The sequence below is a fragment of the Hypanus sabinus genome, chromosome 16 (genome assembly GCF_030144855.1).
Source record: "Hypanus sabinus isolate sHypSab1 chromosome 16, sHypSab1.hap1, whole genome shotgun sequence".
Classification (NCBI taxonomy): domain Eukaryota; kingdom Metazoa; phylum Chordata; class Chondrichthyes; order Myliobatiformes; family Dasyatidae; genus Hypanus; species Hypanus sabinus.
This window is the reverse complement of record NC_082721.1, coordinates 53,179,578-53,199,719: the sequence shown is the minus strand read 5'-3', so window position 1 is coordinate 53,199,719 and position 20,142 is coordinate 53,179,578. Positions and strand designations below refer to the sequence as shown.

At 43.7% G+C, this 20,142-nt stretch overlaps 1 protein-coding gene across 2 annotated transcripts in view; it reads right to left on the bottom strand.

Annotated features, from left to right (window-relative positions):
- Nucleotides 1-2,524: 2,524 nt before the first annotated feature.
- LOC132406313 (calcium and integrin-binding family member 3-like) overlaps nt 2,525-20,142 on the bottom strand; it is an 80,797-nt gene continuing 63,179 nt past the window's right edge. For both annotated transcript variants that reach the window (XM_059991813.1, XM_059991811.1), the window contains 3 exons: nt 6,433-6,580; nt 3,649-3,844; nt 2,525-2,643 (listed from right to left, as the gene is read on the bottom strand). In XM_059991813.1, the coding sequence (XP_059847796.1) occupies nt 2,622-2,643; nt 3,649-3,844; nt 6,433-6,580 (366 nt within the window). In that variant the 3' untranslated portion in view covers nt 2,525-2,621. The remainder of the gene's footprint in view (nt 2,644-3,648; nt 3,845-6,432; nt 6,581-20,142) is intronic.

Here is a 20,142-nt window from a genome sequence, read left to right as displayed (position 1 = left end):
CAAATTGGGCCATTGAAGACAGAAAAGGGTGAATTTATTATGGGGAACAAGGAAATGGCAGATGAGTTGAACAGGTACTTTGGATCTGTCTTCACTGGCGAAGACACAAACAATCTCCCAGATGTAATAGTGGCCAAAGGAACTAGGGTAATGGATGAACTGAAGGAAATTTATATTAGGCAAGAAACAGTGTTGGATTGACTGTTGGGTCTGAAGGCTGATAAGTCCCCGGGACCTGATGGTCAGCATCCCAGGGTACTTAAGGAGGTGGCTCTAGAAATTGTGGACGCATTATAGATTCAGGATCAGTTCCTGCGGATTGGAGGGTGGCTAATGTTGTCCCACTTTTCAAGAAAAGAGGGAGAGAGAAAACAGGGAATTATGGACCTGACGTTAGCAGTGGGAAAGAGGCTGAAGCCAATTATAAAAGATGAAATTATGACACACTTGGATAGCAGTAGAAGGATCAGTCCGAGTCAGCATGGATTTATGAAGGGAAAATCATGCTTGACTAATCTTCTGGAGTTTTTTTGAGGATGTAACTATGAAAATGGACAAGGGAGAGCCAGTGGATGTAGTGTACCTGGACTTTCAGAAAGCCTGTGATAAAGTCCCACATAGGAGATTAGTGGGCAAAATTAGGGTACATGGTATTGCGGGCAGAGTAAAGACATGGATTGAAAATTGGCTGGCTGACAGGAAACAAAGAGTAGCGATTAACGGGTCCCTTTCAGAATGGCAGGCCAGTGACCAGTGACCAGTGGTCAGTGGGGTACCGCAAAGTTCGGTACTGGGACCGCAGCTGTTTACAATTTACAATAATGATTTAGATGAAGGGATTAAAAGCAACATTAGCAAATTTGCCAATGACACAAAGCTGGGTGGCAGTGTGAAATGTCAGGAGGATGTTATGAGAATGCAGGGTGACTTGGACAGTCTAGGTGAGTGGGCGAATATATGGCAGATGCAGTTTAATATGGATAAATGTGAGGTTATCCACTTAGGTGGCAAGAACAGGAAGGCAGATTATTATCTAAATGGAGTCAAGTTAGGAAAAGGGGAAGTACAACGAGATCTAGGTGTTCTTGTAAATAGTCAATGAAAGCAAGCATGCAGGTACAGCAGGCAGTGAAGAAAGCTAATGGCATGCTGGCCTTTATAACAAGAGGAATTGAGTATTGGAGTAAAGAGGTCCTTCTGCAGCTGTACAGGGCCCTGGTGAGACCCCACCTGGAGTATTGTGTCCAATTGTGGTCTCCAAATTTGAGGAAGGACATTCTTGCTATTGAGGGAGTGCAGCGTAGGTTCACAAAGTTAATTCCCGGAATGGCAGGACTGTCATATGTTGAAAGATTGGAGCAACTGGGCTTGTATACGCTGGAATTTAGAAGGATGAGAGGGGATCGGATTGAAACATACAAGATTATTAAGGGATTGGACACGCTGGAGGCAGGAAGCATGTTCCTGCTGATGGGTGGGTCCAGAACTAGAGGCCACAGTTTAAGAATAAGGGGTCGGCCACTTAGAACAGAGATGCGGAAAAACTTTTTCACCCAGAGAGTGGTGGATATGTGGAATGCTCTGCCTCAGGAGGCAATGGAGGCAGAGTCTCTGAATGCTTTCAAGAGAGAGTTAGATAGAGCTCTTATAGATTGCGGGGTCAAGGGATATGAGGAGAGGGCAGGAACAGGGTACTGATTGTGTATGATCAGCCATGATCACAGTGAATGGTGGTGCTGGCTAGAAGGGCTGAATGGCCCTCCTCCTGCACCTACTGTCTATTGTCTATAAATAACACTATTCTTTGCATTTCTGGTTCAATCCTAACTGCATTTCATTTGGCTTTGTATCTGCCCTCCGTGCAGTGACAATAAAGTTGAATCGAATCTAATCTAATATCTTGCTTCTTTCCCCTTCTTCAGTCCCGTGCTGTCTAGAAATCTCTCTAGAAAATGGCTCCCTATTCTTTTTCCTGCGCTCTCTCTAAAGTGTTCCCAACACAAATCCCATTGGCTAATTCAACAAGCCTAACTTATCAATGAACTGAATTTTTATTTTAAACAGCAAAATTGAACTACTTGATTGCATAATGTAATTAAAGGATACATATTGCATTTTGAGAAAATCTGCAGAAAATAAAATACCCCACAGCATAATCATATTAATAAAATAAAGCATAGTCTTAAAGCAGGGTATCACACGAGGAAAACATTGTCATCTAGCAACTGCTATGATTTGGAGGCACTGATCATGAATGAGGAGGAGACTGGCAGCTCACAACATGTAGGAATGCTGGAAAGAAACAGTTCAATAGAATCTCATTTGATAAATTAGGCACGGTGTAGGCATGGAGTCGATGGTGCATATGGTATGATGGACCAAAGGACCTGTTTCAATGCTGTGAGACTAGAACACATGCAAGAACATAACTTGGAGATATATAACACATGAAGAAGCAGAGCTGTTACAAGCCTGAGAAATTATTCTACAGAGAAACAGGTTTGGAGAATTGAACTTTATTGCCTTTACATGACAAGGGAAATGCAGTAGGTCTCTGCTCAGGAACATATCATTCTCTTGACGATTTGAGGTTCTGTATCAAACGTAGTCGCAGGTGGTAATCAGATTCGGATGTGGAAGGTGCTGCAAAAAAAATCTTCCAATCAATATGACAGTGCAGGTACAGAATCATTAACATTCAGATCTGTAAACAGGGACGGCAGTATAACAAAACTGATCAACAGCTGGAGACATATAAACAAACAGCAGTGTACTACCCTAATCAATAGTAGGAATATCTTCAGGGATGGCAGCATAACAGTACTGATTAACACTCAGGATGTTGTACAGGGATTGTAGTACCTGATCAACACTCAGAGGCACAAATAGGGATAGTAGTGTAACCATACTAATAAACAGTTGGAGCCATGTACAGGGATGAATGTGTAGCCAGACTGATCAAAAATTGCAGCTGTGTACAGGTTCAGCTATGTAACTTTATTGCTGAACATTCAGCGTGTGCAGAGCCAATAGTGTAACTAACCTGATCACCAAATGGAACTGTGCACTGGGGCAGCAGTGTAACTACACTGATCAGAGCCATGTGGAGTGACAGCAGTTTACCTGCACTGACAGGGACAGCTGTCTACTTGCACTGATCAACAGTCAGGGTTGTGGACAGCAGCAGTGTAACTTACTGATCAACAGTCAGAGTTGTGTTCAGGGATAACAGTGTAACTACACTGCAAATGTTCACTAAGATAACCAGCAAGCTGACCAGAACCTTCATGAAATTTTGAGGCAGGTGTTCTCTTAAGGACTTCACCGTAGTTCCACCACATCACCATTACAAAGTCAATCCTAATATAGCTGACCAGTGTCTCCCACTGCATTCTGAAGTCCCAGTACCTGGTGTCAGCAGAATGGCCTAATCCCCTCCTACTCCCAGGATACTCCCTGCTCTCTGCTGGTCCTTCACATGAGTAGGTGTAAAGACCAGTGAGCATGGACTGATATGGACTGAGCATGGAGCAGTGAGGAAGATAGAAGCATCATGGAGAACAAATGCTGTCTATCCCAACCCCAGAAAAGCCAGGGGAAGCACAATTTATGGCACCAAGCAGCTGTGAATGGAGCTGGGAACCATACCTGAGGAAGTCAGGGGAGCGGACAAGCATGTGCTGAAAATCCTCCAGTGATAATTTGCCATCATTGTCCAGATCTGCTTCCCCCAGTACTTTATCACAAACCAACTGTACCTCCTCTGGTAACAGTTCATTTCGCGTCAATTTAATCAAAGTCTTCTCCAAGTCAGACTTACAGATAAAATTGTCATTGTTAAAATCTGTTTGAAAGAAATACAACATTGTAACTTCATTTAATTCATGAAAACAGTGTCCAAAGAATCAATACCAACTGAGTAGCAGATGTATCTGTTTGAGCTATCACACTGTGCCCGAAAGTCTCTCCTCCTCCAAAGACCTTTTCCCCAACTCATTGTGGAAACTCTACTCCACCCAACTGTTTAACAGTGAGAGACAACCTGGAAGTGTACATGGAAACAGATCCTTTGGCCTAACTCATCCAAGTTAGTCCCAATGCCCACATTTGATCTGTGTTCCTCTTAACCTTTCCTGTTCATGTACCTGTCCAAGTACTTCTTAAATGTTGTTCATGTACCTGCCTCATCTACTTCCTCTGCCAGCTCATTCCATATTAGGGCCCCCATTTGAGTGAAAAAGTTGCACCCCAGATTCCTATTAAATCTCTCTCCTCTCACCTCAAATGTATTCCCCAACCCTGGGAAGAAGATAATGCACATTCATCCTGTAAATGCCCCTCATGTTTTTATACACCTCTATCCTCCTCATTCTCCTATGTTCCAATGAATAAAGTTCCAACCTGCTCAACCTCTGTCCCTAACTCAGTCCCTTGAATTGTAGCAATATCCTTGTAGATTTCCTTGACGCTCTTTCAATCTCTATTCTACAAGATTCCTACCCTGGCCTGTTTTTCTAAAGTGCAACACCTTGCATTTATTCAAATTAAATTCAATTTGCCATTTCTAAACCACTTATCCAGCTGATTAAGATCCCACAGTAATCCTGATAACCACTTATCCTGCCAGCAACATCATCTATTTTTCACTAACCATACCTTGTATATTCTCATCCAAGTCATTGCTCGAAATGAAAATAACAGAGTCCCTTGCACCGACTCCTGGAGAATGTCCAAAAAACAATGCCTGGGGATCTCATTGAAACCTACCAAATGTTGAAAGGACTAGATAGGGTGTATATGGAGAGGATGTTTCCTACAGTAGGGTATCCAGAACTAGAGGGCACAACCTCAAAATTGAGGGGTGACCTTTTACAACAGAGGTAAGGAAGAATTTTTTTAGCCAAGGAATAGTGAATGTGTGGAATGCTCTGCCACAGATTGCAGTGGAGGCCAAGACCATGGGTATTTTTAAGGCAGAAGCTGATCGTTTCCTGATCAGTCAGGGCATTAAAGGATATGGTGAGAAGGTAGGTGTATGGGGTTGAGTGAGATCAGGAATCAACCATGATGGAATGGTGGAGTAGACTTGATGGGCTAAATGGCCTAATTCTACTCCTATGTCTTATGGTCTTAAACAAACTTCTACCATCACCCTTTACTTCCTGCCATCAAGCTAGTCATGCATTCAGTTAGCCAGCTCTCCCTGGATCTCATGCAAACTAACTTTCATGGTAGCCTTCCATGGGAAATTTTATCAAAGGCTTTACTTGAAGGGCTACTGAAGATTACATAGTAGTCACCTTGCCTGCATAGACCTTCTTGATTACTTCTTCAAAAACCTTAATCAGATTTGTAACACATGTTCTTCTGCCTCCCACTTTGGTATTCTCTCTGTAGTTATTCTTTTTCCCTTAAAATACATGTAAGATCTCTTTGGATTTTCCTCTTTTCTGCTCATTCTGCTCACTAGAATTTAGAAGGATGAGAGAGGATCTGATTGAAACATATAAGATTATTAAGGGATTGGACACGCTAGAGGCAGGAAACATGTTCCCGATGTTGGGGGAGTCCAGCACCAGAGGCCACAGTTTAAGAATAAGGGGTAGGTCATTTAGAATGGGGTTGAGGAAAAACTTTTTCACCCAGAGAGTTGTGGATCTATGGAATGCTCTGCCTCAGAAGGTAGTGAAGGCCAATTCTCTGGATGCTTTCAAGAAAGAGTTAGATAGAGCTCTTAAAGATAGCAGAGTTAAGGGATATAGGGAGAAGACAGTAACGGAGTACTGATTGTGGATGATCAGCCATGATCATTCAACAGTGGTGCTGGCTCGAGAGGCTGAATGGCCTACTCCTGCACCTATTGTCTATATTCTACTGTCATTTCTGCTCTCCTGATTTCCTGCATGGGTACATAATTTCATATTTTAAAGCTAATTGAACCATGATCACTGGTCCCAAAATGATCTCTCACTGACATCTCAGTCACTTGACCTGCCCCAATTCTCAAGGATAGGTCAAGCTTTGCACACTCCCTGGAAGGGCTATACAGTAAAAGAAGAAACTAGCCTGAACACACTTAATAAATTCTACCTTAGAACTCTACCTGGCAGTCCCACTCTGAGTTAGGAAAGTTTAATCTATGACACCTTACTACTTCTTTAATTTTTAGTTTTGCACTACTTATTTAATTTTACTATTTAATATATATGCTTATTGTAATTCACAGTTTGTTTCTCTATTGTTATGTATTGCATTGTACTGATTATGTATTGCAAAGATAACAAATTTCACAACATATGCTGGTGACATTAAAACTGAATCTGATTGTGACAGTTTTGTTATTGTATTACTCTCAGGGAGATTCTGTGATCTCTCTGCACATTGTCCCTGGTTGATGGTTTCCTCTGGTCATTGATCTGGTTATATACTCACCATAAATTTTAAATGCATAACATGCCTTCAGATCACGTGGGGCCATTTCACTCAACACGGAGAACATGTCCAGGAAGTCGTCCAAAGTCATGTTGCCCTTGTTGTCCTGGGAGAACACCTCTGCAATCCTCTGCCGGAAGGGATTATCCTGTAGTAAGAGAAGATGGCCACAGACAGCAGAGTTACAACAGATGCAAACTTCCACTGTCAGATGGGATGAGAACTGAGCATTAAGATAATTACACCAGGGAAACAGAATCAAGAACCCTGTGTCAGAATTCTAACAACTAATGGGAGGTCAGACAGGTTCAGATTATGTTGTGTTCATTATTTGTAGAGATAAGGGGTTTGGATTCGGACTTACTATGGCTTGCTTTGGACTTCAAGGATCTCTGGTGTGTTAGGTGAGTTGGGATAGGGTGTTTTATTTGGGTTACATTTTGGGGACTGAGACTGCTTTGAGGGATGGTGTTTTTCAGGGTTTAGGATTTAACTGACCATCAAAGTGGACTCTATAGCATTGGAAATTAGGCAGCTCTGCTGAAATTTTGTTACTCAGAAGTTAATTTGAAGAGCATAAAATGCTGGAAACACTAAGCAGGCCAGGCAGCATCTGTGGAGAGAGTAACAGAGGGAACACCTAGGGCATCATGGAACTAGCATAAGGATGGCAAGATTGAGTTACAGAAGGAGCAACAGTTAGAGAGAAAGCAGCCACCTTGAGAGAAGCAGTGAGGTGCAAGTTCAGTCTTCAGTGACGAGGGTTAGTGTTGATCAGGTAAGATATTTTCTCTCTCTCAGTAGGAGGGTATTCTTCTCCTGGAGGATGTGGAAGTTGGGGGTCATCTCCAGTGTCTCCAGTGACGACACCTGCAGGAAGAGTGCCCAGATGTAGCTCCTGACGTAGAGTACCTGGAGATGCAGTTGCACTCAGATGGAATATCCATGATCTAGAAAGTGTGGTGAACAATACATTAAGTGAGTGTAATACCTGGTACAGACAGAGAGAAGAAGGGGCAGTGCAAACTGGTAGTACAGGGATCCCCTGGTTATGAATGTACCACAGCTCTGAGGGGCCGAAGGGTGTGGGGTAGCCCCCTCCTTTGTGAGAATCGCAAGATCACTATTGATTTGGGTCAGGAGACCCAGGAAATGAGAGAGAGATGTGCAGGATGTCACATTTCTCCACCCCCCCCCCCCCCATAGCGATGTAAAGCTACGGGACATGGCCATTGTCTCCGGAAGAGCAAGTTGTGTATTGAGTACTGTACTATTCATTGAAGCCCCTCAGGGGATGACCAGAGTGGGCTGGTTGAGGGATTGCATCATCCCAACCTGATTGACATCTGAGACCCCGTGAGGAAGTATAAAAGAGGGTCTGGGGAACAATCCCTTCAGACGCACCAGCAGAAACACTAGCGATCCCGTAATAGTGGGGAGCCATTTGAAGGATGCCACGTGCGTTCGGTTCCCTTGCCTGGGGATTGGTGGCTGGTACCACGGAAAACGACTTGGAACTAACAACGGGGAACCAACTCCCCCCGACTCAACGGATTGGCCTCATAAAAGACCCGGGCAAGTTTAAAACCGTCTCTCTTAAACCCAAAGAGCTGCAGCTTGAAAGAACAGTGACTTTTATCTTTCCACCAGACAATACAATATCCCCTAGGCCTAGACAAACGATAGAGCTATTGCTTAACTGATGATTATTATTATACCTGCGTTTTTAGATTGAGTATTGACGACGTATATTATCTGAATGTCTGTATTAATCTTGTCTTGTGCCCCTTTATAAATAAAGACTTTTAAAAATAGTACCATCAGACTTCAACGGACCTCTCTATCTTTGCTGGTAAGTGATCCAGTTACGGGAATTTCAGAACAAGTTGCACTCAGATGGAATGTCCATGATCTAGAAAATGTGGTGAACAATACATTTAGTGAGTGTACTACCTGGTACAGACAAAGAGAAGAAGGGGCAGTGCAAACTGATAGTACAGGGATCCCCTGTGGGCATACTCCTCTTAGACAAGTGTACTGTGTAGGATACTGTTCAGGAGATGGGCTCTTGGGAAGCAGCAATAGCCTAGTTTGTGGCACTTTGCATGACTCTGCTGTATAGCAGGGGAGGGCAAAGTCTAGGTGAGCAGTGTTGCTGGAGGTTTGCTATTGTGGGGAAAAGACAGGGTATCCGTGTCCAATGTCTCAGAGTGGCTACAGAACATTCTGAGGGGAGAGGAAGAAGAGGCAGAGGTTGTAGTGCATGTTGGTCCCAATGACATATGTAGAATGAGGGATGAGGTCCTGCAGAAAGAATTCAGGGAGTAGGACAGAAAGTTAAACAGCAGGACCCTTTGGGTGGTCTCACGATTACTCCTCATGCAACATGCTAGTAAGGATAAGAATAGGAGGACAGGACAGATGAATGCGTGGCTGAGGAGCTGGTACAGGAAGGGAGACCTTAGGTGCCATTAGGATCAATTCTGGGAAGGTGGGATCTGTACAAGAGCAGGTTGCTCCTAAACTGATGGGGGGTGGGGGTCAGAGAGAACAGAAGCCATACAAGGAGGTTTACTTACACTGTTCACAAAGGTTTAAACAAATTTGACAGGTCGAGAGCCCTCAAATGCTCTTCATATAAGCCATTCAAATTTTCATGAGCCTTGTTTGACCCCTCACCAGTTTCAACATATCCTTTCTAACATAAGGGGCTCAAAACTGCTCACAATACTCTAAGTGAGGTCTGAACATTACATCCTGGCTTTTATATTCTAGTTCTCTTGAAATGAATGCTAACATTGCATTTGCCTTGCTCACCGCAGATTCAACCTGCAATTTAACCTTTAGAGAATCATGTACAAGACTCCCAAGTCCCTTTGCAGTTCAGTTTTTTACATCTTCTCTCCATTCAGAAAATAGTTGACTATTTTCATTTCCTCGACCAAAGTACATGACCATACACTTCCCGACACTGTATTCCATCTGCCACTTCTTTGCCCATTCTCCTAATCTGTCTAAGTCCTTCTATAGCCTCTTTACTTCCTCAAAACTGCCTGACACTCCACATATCTTCATATCATCTGTGAACTTTGCAACAAAGCCATCGATTCCATCATCCAAATCATTGACATATGATGTAAAAAGAATCGGTTCCAAATCATACTCTTTTAGAACACCACTAGTCACCAGCATCCAATCAGAAAAGGCTTTCTTTATTCCCACACTTTGCCTCCTGCCAGTCAGCCACTGGTTATCCATGCTAGAATCTTCCTTGTAATAACATGAGTTCATAGCTTGTCAGCAACCTCTTGCGTACCACCTTGTCAAAGGCCTTCTGAAAATCCAAATATACATCAACTGATTCTCCCTAGTAATCCTGCTTGTTATTTCTTCAAAGAATTCCAACAGATCTGTCAGGCATGATTTTCCCTTGAAGAAATCATGTTGACTATGGCTTATTTTATCATGTGCCTCCAGGAACTCTGAAACCACATCCTTAACAATTGACTCCAACATCTTCCCAACCACTGAGGTCAGATTAACTGGCCTATAATTTCTTTTCTTCTGCCTCTCTCCCTTCTTGAAGTGTGGAGTTATACTTACAACTTTCCAGTCTTCTGAAACCATTCTTGAATCTAGTGATTCTTGAAAGATTATTATTACTGTCTCCACAATCTTTTCAGCCACCTCTTTCAGAACCCTGGGACCAGGTGACTTATCTACCTTCAGATCATCTGGACCAGGTGACTTATCTACCTTCAGATCTTTCAGCTTCTCAATAGAAGCTCCACACGATTCATGACCCCTGACACCTGGAACTTCCACCATTCTGCTATTGTCTTCCACATTGAAGACTGATGGAAAATATTTATTCATTTCATTGACCATTTCCTTGTCCCCCTTTGCAACCTCTGCAGCATTGCTTTCCAACAGTCAGATATCCACTCCCGCCTCTCTTTTACACTTCATATATCTGAAGAAATTTTTGGTATCTATTCCATCTTTACCTTCTTAATAACTTATTAGTTGTCTTCTAATGATATTTGAAAATTTCCCTATCCTCTATAATAGAGTACACTAATTTTTGCTCTATTATATGTCCTCTCTTTGGTTTTTATGTTGGCTTTGATTTAACCATATAACAACTACAGCAGAGAAACAGGCCATCTTGGCCCTTCTAGTCTATGCCAAATGCTTACACTCACTTAGACCCACCGACCTGCACGCAGCCCATAACCCTCTATTCCTTTCCTGTCCATTAACCTATCCAATTTTTCTTTAAATGACAATACCGAACCTGCCTCTACCACATCTACTGGAAGCTCATTCCACACAGCTACCACTCTCTGAGTAAAGAAATTCCCCCTCGTGTTACCCTTAAACTTTTGCCCCCTAACTCTCAAATCATGTCCTCTTGTTTGAATCTCCCCTACTCTCAATGGAAAAAGCCTATCAATGTCAACTCTATCTATCCCCCTCATAATTTTAAATACCTCTATCAAGTCTCCCCTCAACCTTCCACGCTCCAAAGAATAAAGAACTAACTTGTTCAACCTTTCTCTGTAACTTAGGTGCTGAAACCCAGGTAACATTCTAATAAATCTCCTCTGTACTCTCTATATTGTTAATATCTTTCCTATAATTTGGTGACCAGAACTGTACACAATACTCCGAATTTGGCCTCACCAATGACTACTACAATTTTAACATTACATCCCAACTCCTATACTCAATGCTCTGATTTATAAAGGCCAGCATACCAAAAGCTTTCTCCATCACCCTATCCACATGTGATTCCACCTTCAGGGAACTATGCACCATTATTCCTAGATCACTCTGTTCTACTGTATTCTTCAATGCCCTACCATTTACCATGTATGTCCTATTTTGATTATTCCTACCAAAATGTAGCATCTCACACTTATCAGCATTAAACTCCATCTGCCATCTTTCAGCCCACTCTTCTAACTGGCCTAAATCTCTCTGCTAGCCTTGAAAACCTACTTCATTATCCACAACGCCACCTATCTTTATATCATCTACATATTTACTAATGTAATTTACCACCCACCATCCAGATCATTAAAGTATATGACAAACAACATTGGACCCAGTACAGATCCCTGATGCACACCACTAGTCACTGGTCTCCAACCTGACAAACAGTTATCCACCACTGCTCTCTGGCATCTCCCATCCAGCCACTGTTGAATCCATTTTACTACTTCAATATTAACACCTAAAGATTGAACCTTCCTAACTAATCTTCCATCCGGAACCTTGTCAAAGGCCTTACTGAAGTCCATATAGACAACATCCACTGCTTTAACCTCATCAACTTTCCTAGTAACCTCTTCAAAAAATTCAATTTGTCAAACATGACCTTCCATGCACAAATCCATGTTGACTGTTCCTAATCAGAGCCTGCCTATCCAGATAATTAGATATACCATCTCTAAGAATACTTTCCATTAATTTACCCACCACTGATGTCAAACTTACAGGCCTATAATTGCTAGGTTTACTCTTAGAACCCTTTTTAAACAATAGAACAATATTCCAATCCTCTGTCACCATCCCTGTTTCTAATGATTTTTGAAATATTTCTGTCAGAGACCCTGCTATTGCTACACTAACTTCCCTCAAGGTCCTAGGGAATATCCTGTCAGGACTGGAGATTTATCCACTTTTATATTCCTTAAAAGCTCCAGCACTTCCTCCTCTTTAATTGTTATAGTTTCCATAAATCCCTACTTGTTTCCCTTACCTTACACAATTCAATATCTTTCTCCTTAGTGAATACCGAAGAAAAGAAATTGTTCAAATTCTTCCCCATCTCTCTTGGCTCCACACATAGCTGTCCACTCTGATTCTCTAAGGGACCAATTTTATTCCTCACTATCCTTTTGCTATTAATATAACTGTAGAAAACTTTTGGATTTATTTTCATCTTACTTGCCAAAGCAACCTCATTTCCAATTGTCCCAATCCACTCCTAAATCCTTTAGCATCTCCTCAAAGTTAGCCTTTCTCCAATCAAAAATCTCAACCCTAGGTCCAGTCCTATCCTTCTCCATAATTATACTGAAACTAATGGCATTGTGATCACTGGACCCGAAGTGCTCCCCAACACATCCATCCATCACCTGACCTATATCATTCCCTAACAGAAGATCCAACACTGCCCCTTCTCTAGTTGGTACCTCTATGTATTGCTGCAAAAAACTATCCTGCACACATTTTATAAACTCCAAACCATCCAGCCCTTTTACAGTATTGGCTTCCCAGTTAATGTGTGGAAAATTAATATTTCTCACAATCACAACCCTGTGCTTACTACAAATATCTGTTATCTCCTTACAAATTTGCTCATCCTATTCTCGCTCCCCATTAGGTGGTTTATAATACACCCCTATAAGGGTTACAACTCCTTTCCCATTCCTCAATTCCACTCAAATAGTCTCCCTAGATGAGCCCTCTAATCTATCCTGCCAGAGTACCACTGTAATATTTTCTCTGACAAGCAATGCAACACCTCCCCATCTTGTCCCTCCAATTCTATCACACCTGAAGTAACAAAATCCAGGAATATTTAGTTGCCAATCACACCCCTCTTGCAACCATGTTTCACTAATAGCTACAACATCATATTTCCGGGTATCAATCCATGCTCTAAGCTCATCCACCTTTCTTACAATGCTCCTTTCTTAAAATAAATGCATTTACGAAATGCTCCACTTCTTCCCCTCTAATGGTGCAAACTATCTTTTTTTTCCTTCTCCCATACATCTGTTCCTATACTCTGTTTCCCCTCCCCCCTTGTATCTAGTTTAAATCCACTGGAGCCTCTCTAGCAAACCTACCTGCAAGAATATTTGTCCCCCTCCAGTTCAGATGTAAACCGTCCTGTCGGAACAGGTCCCACCTTCCCTAGAAAACTGCCCAATTATCTATAAATCTGAAGCTGTCCCTCCTGCACCATGTCTTCAGCCACGAGTTGACCTGTGCTATCTTACTATTTCTAAACCCACCTGCACGTGGCATTGGTAGCAATCCTGAGATTGCTATCTTGGAGGTTCTGTCCTTTAACTTGATGCCTAACTCCCTAAATTCACCTTTCAGGACCTCTTCACTCTTCCTACCCACATCATTGGTCCCTACATGGACCACGACATCTGGCTGCTTGAGAATACTGAGAACTCGAGCTGAGATATCGCAGACCCTGGCAACGGGGAGGCAACAGACCATCTGGGATTCTCAGTCTCTACCACGATACCTCCTATCTGTCCCCCCAACTATCGAATCCCCTATCACTACTGCTCTCCTCTTTTCCCTCCTTCCCTTCTGAGCTGAGGGTCCAGTCTCGGTGCCAGAGACACAACCATTGCAACATGTCCCTGGTAGGTCGTCTCCACTGACAGTATCCAAAAAGGTATACTTATTGTTGATGGGAACTGCCACAGGGGTGCTCTGTTCTTCCTGTCTATTCCCCTTCCCTCTCCTGACAGTCATCCAACTACTTGTCTCCTGACTCTTAGGGGTGACTATCTCCCTGTAACTCCTTTTTATTTCTGCCTGTGCCTCCCGAATGATCCAAAGTTCATCCAGCTCCAGTTCCCTAACTCAGTTTGTCAGGAGCTGCAGCTGGATGGACATTTTGCAGGTGTAGTCACCAGGGACAGCTATGCTCGCACTGACTTCCCACATATTGCAAACGGAGCACTCAACTGCCCTAATTGCTGCCTCCATTACCTACTCCTAATGTAATTAAATTCATTAAAGGAACTTACCCGGCCTTACCTCACTTGGAGTGAAGGTCGTCCTCAGCCTCTGCTCGCTTTTTAAATTCTCCTGCTGATCTCAGAGGCCGACTTTCATGCACTTGCACAGTCATGCCCCATTCAAACTGTTGGCCTGTTGAGCCAAAGCCGTCCCACTCTGCCTAAGTCTACTCCAACGACGGCCATTACGACGATGGCTGCTATATATGGTGGTCTTTTTTTAAAACCTCTCTTGTTAGCCATGGTTGTGTCACTTTACCTTTAGAATACTTCTTCCTGCTTTCCGAGTTGCTTCTGGAAATTCCAGCCACCTCTACTCTGCTATCATCCTTGCCAGTGTTCTTTTCCAATCAATTCTGGCCAACTCCTCTCTCATGTTTCTGTAACTCCCTTTACTCCTCTGTAAAATACTGATACATCTGACTTCAGCTTCTCCTTCTCAAATTTCAGGGTGAATTCAATCATATTATGATCATTTTCCTCTAAGGGTTCTTTTACATAAACTTTCTAATCAATTCCAGATCATTGCACAACATGCAGTCCTAAATAGTTGGATCCCCTGGTGGCTCAACCACAAGCTATTCTAAAAAGCAATCTGGTAACCAACCTAGAAATTTCCCTTCCTGAAATCCAGCAACAAACTGATTTTCCCAATCTGCCTGCATATTGAAATTCCCCCATGACTATTGTAACATTGCTCTTTTGGCATGCATTTTTTTTAATCTCCCATTGTAATTTGTAGTCCACATCCTTACTACTGCTTGGGGTCTGTATGTAACTCCCATCAGGAACCTTTTACCCTTGCAGTTCCTTAGCTCTAACTGCAATGATTCAACACCTTCTGACCCTTTCTAATAATTTTATTTCATTTGTTACCAACAGAACAACATTGTCCCCTCTGCCTTCCTGCCTATCCTTTCAATACAATGTGTATCCTTGGACATTAAGCTCCCAGCTATAATCTTCTTTCAGCCATGATTCAGTGATGCCAACAACATCATACATGCCAATCTGTAACTGTGCTACAAGTTCATCTACCTTATTCTGTATACTGCATGCATTCAAACATAACACCTGCAGTCCTATGTTCACACTTTTCGATTTTACCCACCTTTTATGTTGTAGCTCATCCTGTTGACTGCTATTTTGCTCCTATCATCAGCCTCTCTTTGTTATGAGTCTCACTACATATTGTCTCTGTTAGTAAACCAATTAATTAGAACCAATTCCAAAGTCAGTGTCAGTATGGTAGTTGGGAGATTGGTCTGAATATAGAGGATATATCCGAGAGGACCATTGGGCAGAGTAGTGAGAGACTGGTTAGGGAGCAAGTGAGGACTGGTAGGTTCAACTTTAATTGCAAAAAGTTTCATGGGTAACTCAGATGAGCACAGATCAGTGCCAGGAATTCTGATATTGTAGCAATCACAGATATGTGGCTGGGTAGTTTAATGTTCTGAGGTGTTGTCAGGAGGGGCCGGTTGTGGTGGGACTCAAGTGCAGACCAATGAATGTTCTTTTACCAGGATTTTATTAGCGGCCACAGGGGCAACAGTCTTTCAACACCAGGAGGCAGGCACGAAGCCAGAATGGCAGGCGGAGGTCTTACCCGGGAAAGGCTGTCTGGCGAGGGCAGATGATTACGGGTGCTTCAGGCAAGAATCAGGTTCCAAACAGGCAGAATCCAGAAACACAGAATTCAACAATTTCTGTTGGCAGTAGTCACTGCAGCAGGCTAAAACAACTCAGTTCAGGACTGGGACAAACAGGCAGAGAGTGTGAGTCGAGGCAGGGTTTAAATGGGCTGGGTAATGAGCGAGAACAGAAACAGGTGGGTGCTATTGAGGAGGTAAGTGGGTAATTGGCGAGAGTCCAATTAGGGAAGGGGCTGGTTCAAAGCCCACATGGCCAGGTGAAAGAAGGTCAAATTTAAGGGCTGTCGTGGTCCAGAGCTATCAGCAGAGCCCCTTTGACCCAGTGTTCAGGCCGGATCCTTAACAGGTGTAGAAGTTTTGGACCTCACAAAGAGTCATACTGATGTAAAGGGGGTATCTTCTTTTTCATTGTTACTGCGTATGTTACTCAGAATGGTTTCTTTGTTTTGTTAAAAGTAGGAATGTTTTTTTGTTGCGAGAGAATGTTGGAAGCTTGTTTGGGTTAAAATGTACTGATAAGAAGAATTGTATTCCTTTGTTAACCAATTGGGATTAATGTTGTTCTTTCTTCTGAGTCTGTAAACTATTGTTGGCGGGCTTTTGGGAGATCGGTGCGAGGGGGTGAGAGAGCAAGAACGTGAGACGGTAAACTGGGCGAGGAACGTACCTCAAGGGGGGGGTCCGAGGCCAGGAGGTACCCCGAGGAGAGGACACAAAGATAGATGTGTTTGGTTGACCACTTCGGATGGTCCTGAGTTGTGAGTCAAGGAGTTCGGAGGGGGTCGAATGGTGGCCAGAAGACTTCAGTTATTGAGCTCCAACAGCTGTGCACAAAGTAGTTTGGACTTTGATAAGTTTGGCGCCTTTTGCTTTTTCTTTTTCTTTCATATATATTGTATTGTCTAGTACTCTTTTAGTTTTAGTAAACTCTTTTAAGTGTGTTCCGTAATGGTATCTGGTGTGAGTTTGATATTGTGTGTGTACGCGCGGCATAACCTTGATTCCCACAGCCCCTGCGTGTACGGGCGGTGGGGTTGGTGAGTGGCTGGATCTCCTTTTCCCCTAGACATATACCAGCCTATTGGGTAAGTGTTACACTGATGAGGGAGATGATCACAGCAGGATGTCAGGAAGATATCCCAGAAGGATTTTTCATTGAGCCTATGTAGGTCAAACATAGGGATAAGAGAAGACTTATCAATTTCCTGGCCTCATATGGAAGCAAACCACAGAAAGATGTAAAAGTAAAAGGGTTATAATACTGGGAGATTTTAACTAACAGGTGTGAGGGTATGCAGATAGGGGTGGGATATGTACAGTAAATGGTTGGTCACTATGAAATGTTGATTAACATAAAGATCTCAGGATCCAAGTCCATAGTTCTGTGAAAATTGCACCACAGATGGATAGGGGAGAAAATAGAATATAAATTGACAGCAAACACAAGGAAATCTGCAGATGCTGGAAATTCAAGCAACACACACACAAAATGCTGGTGGAATGCAGCAGGCCAGGCAGCATCTATAGGGAGGAGCGCTGTCAACGTTTTGGGTCGTGACCCTTCATCAGGACTAATTGACAGGAAAGATAGTAAGAGATTTGAAAGGAGGAGGAGGACGGAAAAATACAAAATAATAGGAGAAGACTGGAGGGGGTGGGGTGAAGCTGAGAGCAGGAAAGGTGATTGGCAAAAGGGATACAGAGCTAGAGAAAGGAAAGGATCATGGGACGGGAGGCCCAAGGAGAAAGAAAGGAAGAGGGGAGAACCAGAGGGAGATGGGGAACAGGCAGAGTGATGGGCAGAAAGAGAGAAAAAAAAGGAGGGGGAGGAGAAAGCTAAATATATCAGAGATGAGGTAAGAAGGGGAAGAGGGGCATTAACAGAAGCTAGAGAAGCCAATGTTCATGCCATCAGGTTGGAGGCTACCCAGCCAGTATATAAGGTGTTGTTCCTCCAACCTGAGTGTGACTTCATCTTGACAGTAGAGGAGGCCATGGATAGACATATCAGAATGGAAGTGGGATGTGGAATTAAAATGTGTGGCCACTGGGAGATCCTGCTTTCTCTGGCGGACAAAGTGTAGGTGTTCAGCGAAACCATCTCCCAGTCTGCGTCGGGTCTCACCAATATATAAAAGGCCACACTGGGAGCACCGAACACAGTATACCACACCAGCAGACTCACAGGTGAAGTGTGGAAGGACTGTCTGGGGCCCTGAATGGCGGTGAGGGAGGATGTGTAAGGGCAGGTGTAGTACTTGTTTCGCTTATAAGGATAAGTGGATAAGTGCCAGGAGGAAGATCAGTGGGAAGGGATTGGGGGGGGGACGGGGACAAATGGACAAGGGAGTCACATAGGGAGCGATTCCTACGGAAAGCAGAAAGAGAGGGGGAGGGAAAGATGTGCCTGGTAGTGAGATCCCGTTGGAGGTGGCGGAAGTTACGGAGAATTATACGTTGGACCCGGAGGCTGGTGGCATGGTAGGTGAGGACAAAGGGAACCCTATCCCGAGTGGGGTGGTGGGCAGATGTGCGGGAAATGGGAGAGATGCATTTGAGAGCAGAGTTGATAGTGGAGAAAGGGAATCCCTTTGTTTAAAAAAGGAAGACATCTCCTTCATCTTGGAATGAAAAGCCTCATCCTGAGAGCACATGCGGCGGAGATGGAGGAATTGCGAGAAGGGGATGGCATTTTTGCAAGAGACAGGGTGGGAAGAGGAATAGGCCAGGTAGGTGTGAGAGTCTGTAGGCTTATAGTAGATATCAGTAGATAAGCCGTCTCCAGAGATGGAGACAGAAAGATCATGAAAGGGGAGGGAGGTGTTGGAAATGGACCAGGTAAATTTGAGGGCAGGGTGAAAGTTGGAGGCAAAGTTAATGAAGTCATTGAGCTCAGCATGCGTGCAGGAGACAGCGCCAATGCAGTCGTCGATGTAGTGAAGGAAAAGAGGGGGATGGATATCCATATAGGCTTGGAAAACGAACTGTTCCACAAAGCCTACAAAAAGGCAGGCATAACTGGGACCCATACGGGTGCCCATGGCTACACCTTTGCTTTGGAGGAAGTGGGAGGAGCCAAAGGAGAAATTATTGAGAGTAAGAACTAATTCTGCTAGACAGAGGAGAGTAGTGGTAGAGGGGAATTGGTTAGGTCTGGAATCCAAAAAGAAGCAGAGAGCTTTGAGACCTTCCTGGTGGGGAATGGAGGTATATAGGGACTGGACATCCATGGTGTAAATAAGGCTGTGGGAGCCAGGGAGCTTAAAATCACTGAAAAAATTCAAAGCGTGAGAAGTGTCACGAACATAGGTGGGGAGGGATTGACCAAGGAGGGATAAAACAGTGTCAAGGTATGCAGAAATGAGTTTGGTGGAGCAGGAGCAAGCTGAGACAATGGGTCTACCTGGACAGGCAGTTTGTGGATTTTGGGTAGGAGGTAGAAATTGGAAGTGCGGGGTGTGGAAACTATGACGTTGATGGCGGTGGATGGGAGAACCCCAGAGCTGATAAGGTTGGTGATGGTATAGGAGACAGTGGCCTGGTGCTCCTTAGTGGGGTCATGATCAAGGGGTAAATAAGAGGAGGTATCAGAGTTCCCGCTGTGCCTCGGCCAGGTAGAGGTCAGTACGCCAGACTACAACAGCTCCCCCCTTATCAGCAGGTTTTATAGTAAGATTGGGATTGGTGCGGAGGGAACGGAGAGCAGAGTGTTCGGAAGGAGTGGGGTAGGATTTGGAATACGATGTGGTGAAGTCAAGACGGTTGATGTCCTGTCGGCAATTAGCAATAAAGAGATCCAGAGCAGGCAGAAGACCAGAGCGGGGTGTCCATAAAGCAGGGGAGGGTTGAAGATGGGAGAAGGGGGTCATCAGTGGGGGTAGGAGAGTCCTTGCCAAGGAAATAAGCTCAGAGACGGAGCCAGCAAAAGAAGAATTCTGCATCATGGCGTACGCAAGGCACACTCTTATTGATTCAGAAATAGCTGCTTCCCCTCTACCATCTGATTTCTGAATATATAAATTGACACATTACATTGCAACTTTACAAAACACTCAATATAAATGCTGTTCTAGTCATCACACTATAGGAAAGATGTGGGTGAGATGGTCTCTTGATCCAACTGTTCATTGCCAACCAAAATTCCCATCGAAGTGTGAAGAGCATTCTAAATGGCTGCATCACCATCTGGTATTGGCAGTGGGGCGGGGGTCAGAGAGAGGCATTCACAGGACTGAAGTAAGCCACAGAATGTTGTAAACTCAGTCAGCTCCAAC